The following is a 3,279-nucleotide window of genomic DNA, read 5'->3' as shown; positions in this document are numbered from 1 at the left end:
TTATGTACCGGACTCTGTTTACTACCTCAGTAAGCTCTTTTTACATACAGAGCTTTGTGTCTGAGTCCTGCATTTGCATCCTGCCATGCCCATCAACCAGACCTGATAAGAATCTCACACAGTGAAAGATATAATGTGGAGACAAAATCCACACTTGTAAAAAAAGTAATGAGTTTCTACATCTGTTGATGTTCTGCTGCAGAACATCGAGGAAAACATGGTGACATTTGCTAAAGATGCGCTGAAGATGATCCTGAAGTTTCTCCTGACAAATGATGCAGAATACCTGGAGAGTCAGAGTGACGATGAGCAGCAGAAGAACATCAGACTGGTTTTCCTGGACCTCACAGTAAATTTCATGACAATGAATTATGAGGAGCTGGTTGACTGTCTGCAGAGCAGTAAGAGGATTTCTGTCCACATTTAACACAGATGCTAAATGACACGTGATGTTTGTCCATTTGAAATATATTCATGTGTGAATTCTGTCAGGAAGACAGGAAGTGATGTCATCATTCAATAACTGATCTGTGCTGTTTGTTCTTTCAGGAACTCGTGCTGAAGTTTGTCGTCTTAAATTCAAATCTAACATGAAGCAGAAGTTTGAGCGTGTGTTTGAGGGGCTCTCTAAAGCAGGAAAGACGACTCTTCTGAAGGAGATCTACACAGAGCTCTACATCACAGAGGGCGGGGCTTCAGAGGTCAACCAGGAACATGAGGTCAGACAAATTGAAGCAGCATCCAGGAAAACAGACACACCACAAAGAACCATCACATGTGAAGACATCTTTAAAGCCTCAGCTGACACTCAGCCACCAATCAGATCAGTGCTGACAAAGGGCGTGGCCGGCATCGGGAAAACAGTCTTAACACAGAAGTGGACTCTGGACTGGGCTGAAGGACGAACCAACCAGGACTTCCACTTCATATTTCCATTCACTTTCAGAGAGCTGAATGTGCTGAAAGAGAAGTTCAGCTTGGTGGAACTTGTTCATCACTTCTTTCCTGAAACCAAAGAAGCAGGAATCTGCAGCTTTCAGCACTTCCAGGTCTTGATCATCTTAGATGGTCTGGATGAGTGTCGCCTCCCTCTGGACTTCCACAGCAATCACATCCTGACTGATGTCACAGAGTCGAGCTCAGTGGATGTGCTGCTGACAGATCTCATCAGGAGGAACCTGTTTCCCTCTGCTCGCCACTGGATCACCACACGACCTGCAGCAGCCAATCAGATCCCTCCTGAGTGTGTGGACATGATGACAGAGGTCAGAGGCTTCACTGACCCTCAGAAGGAGGAGTACTTCAGGAAGAGATTCAGAGATGAGGAGCAGTCCAGAAGAATCATCTCCCACATGAAGACATCACGAAGCCTCCACATCATGTGTCACATCCCAGTCTTCTGCTGGATCACTGCTACAGTTCTGGAGGACGTGTTGGAAACCAGATACAGACAAAAGCTTCCAGAGACCCTGACTGAGATGTACATCTACTTCCTGGTGGTTCAGTCCAAAGTGAAGAAGGTCAAGTATGATGGAGGAGCTGAGACAGATCCACTGTGGAATCCAGAGAACAGGGAGATGATTGTGTCTCTGGGAAAACTGGCTTTTGAGCAGCTGCAAAAGGAAACCTGATCTTTTATGAAGAGGACCTGACAGAGTGTGGCATCGATATCAGAGCAGCCTCAGTGTACTCAGGAGTCTTCACACAGATCTTTAAAGAGGAGAGAGGACTCTACCAGGACAAGGTCTTCTGCTTCGTCCATCTGAGTCTTCAGGAGTTTCTGGCTGCTCTTTGTTTATCTGACCTTCATCCAGTCTGGAGTCAATCTGATGTCTGAAAAACAAACATCCTGGTGGCCTAAATTGTTTAAACCTGAACTAACGTGTCTCCATCAGAGTGCTGTGGACGAGGCCTTACAGAGTCCAAATGGACATCTGGACTTGTTCCTGCGCTTCCTTCTGGGTCTTTCCCTGCAGACCAATCAGACTCTCCTACAAGGCCTGATGACACAGACAGACAGAATCTTAGACTAATCAGGAAACAGTCGAGTACATCAAGAAGAAGCTCGATGAAAATCTGTCTGCAGAGAGAAACATCAATCTGATCCACTGTCTGAATGAACTGAAGGATCATTCTCTACTGGATCACATCCAACAACTCCTGAACTCTGGAAGTCTCTATGAACGTAGTCTATCTGGTTATTTATCAGCTTTGGCCTTCATCTTACTGTCCTCAGATCAAGATCTGGATGTGTTTGACCTGAAGAAATATGAACCTTCACATGAGGCTCTTCAGCTGCTGCTGCCAGTGATCAAAGAATCTAAAAAAAGTTTTGTAAGTACAGAAACACTTTGACATTTGAACTTTGGGTGTAACAGATCACAGAACTCACAGATCAGATCGAGATTTAAAGTTACAGATCAGATGAAGATTTAAAGTCACAGTTTGGATCATTTTCAATCACAAATAAATAAATAAAAAACTGAAACAAAAATAACTGAGTTCTAACTTAAAAGTATACGGCCACTAAGCTTTTTAGGATTTAAGGTTTAAAAATATATATATTTTGTCACCACTATAATTTTATTTATGAGTCTTTAAAGTTATAACTTCAGTTAGAAGACGTATTGTTGTGAAAGTGTCGTGACACGGACCCACAACAGGGGGCGTTAATGAACGGACAATGGATAAGCCAAAAGTAACAATTTAATGTTGTGAATCGCACAACGACGTACAGACAATAACAATATGGTGACTGTCAATCATACACCAGGTGACGTGTGGGCAGGCTCGCCAATAGAAGACGCCTGGCGAGAGAAGAGCCGGATCCCACACAGCTTCCACTGCCAACGGAGCTGAAGAACACCGGAGCCGCCAAGCCCTGCGCCCCAGGTGGCCACTGTCTTCAGCAGTCAGACCCGGTACTGCTGGCAGAGAACAGAGACAGTCCTGATGAGTGTGAGGTCGCACACTCAGTAATCCCACAGTCTGTACACAATTAGGAGGGAGAACCTCCAGCAACAATTTCACCCGTGCAGGTCCTGTTGGTCTCTTTCCTGGATGGAGTGAGAGGCGAAGAACGTCGTCCTCTCACTGTCCGCCAATCCAGCCTCCGACAGAGCCCGCAGGAACACGGCTGCACACAGAACAATGTTTTGGACAACAATAATTACAGCAGAGAAGGTTACCTGAATGGTAGCTGATTTCTCGGCGGGGAGGTGGAGTTGCAGTCCGGCCTTTATGGTGGTGGTGATGAGTAGTGGATGAGTGACAGCTGGT

The 3,279-nt window shown here is 45.4% G+C and overlaps 1 protein-coding gene across 1 annotated transcript; it reads left to right on the top strand.

Moving 5' to 3' along the window:
• Nucleotides 1-327: 327 nt before the first annotated feature.
• Nucleotides 328-1,914, top strand: LOC117505660 (protein NLRC3-like). Its single transcript, XM_034165229.1, is given in 3 exon segments — nt 328-401; nt 550-1,614; nt 1,617-1,914. Coding segments are annotated over 3 exon segments (1,329 nt in total). The 5' UTR covers nt 328-358; the 3' UTR covers nt 1,838-1,914.
• Nucleotides 1,915-3,279: the final 1,365 nt, after the last annotated feature.

The sequence above is a fragment of the Thalassophryne amazonica genome, unplaced genomic scaffold (assembly GCF_902500255.1).
Source record: "Thalassophryne amazonica unplaced genomic scaffold, fThaAma1.1, whole genome shotgun sequence".
Taxonomy (NCBI): Eukaryota; Metazoa; Chordata; class Actinopteri; order Batrachoidiformes; family Batrachoididae; genus Thalassophryne; species Thalassophryne amazonica.
The sequence above is the reverse complement of the archived record's forward strand: the minus strand, read 5'-3'. Positions and strand labels throughout refer to the sequence as shown.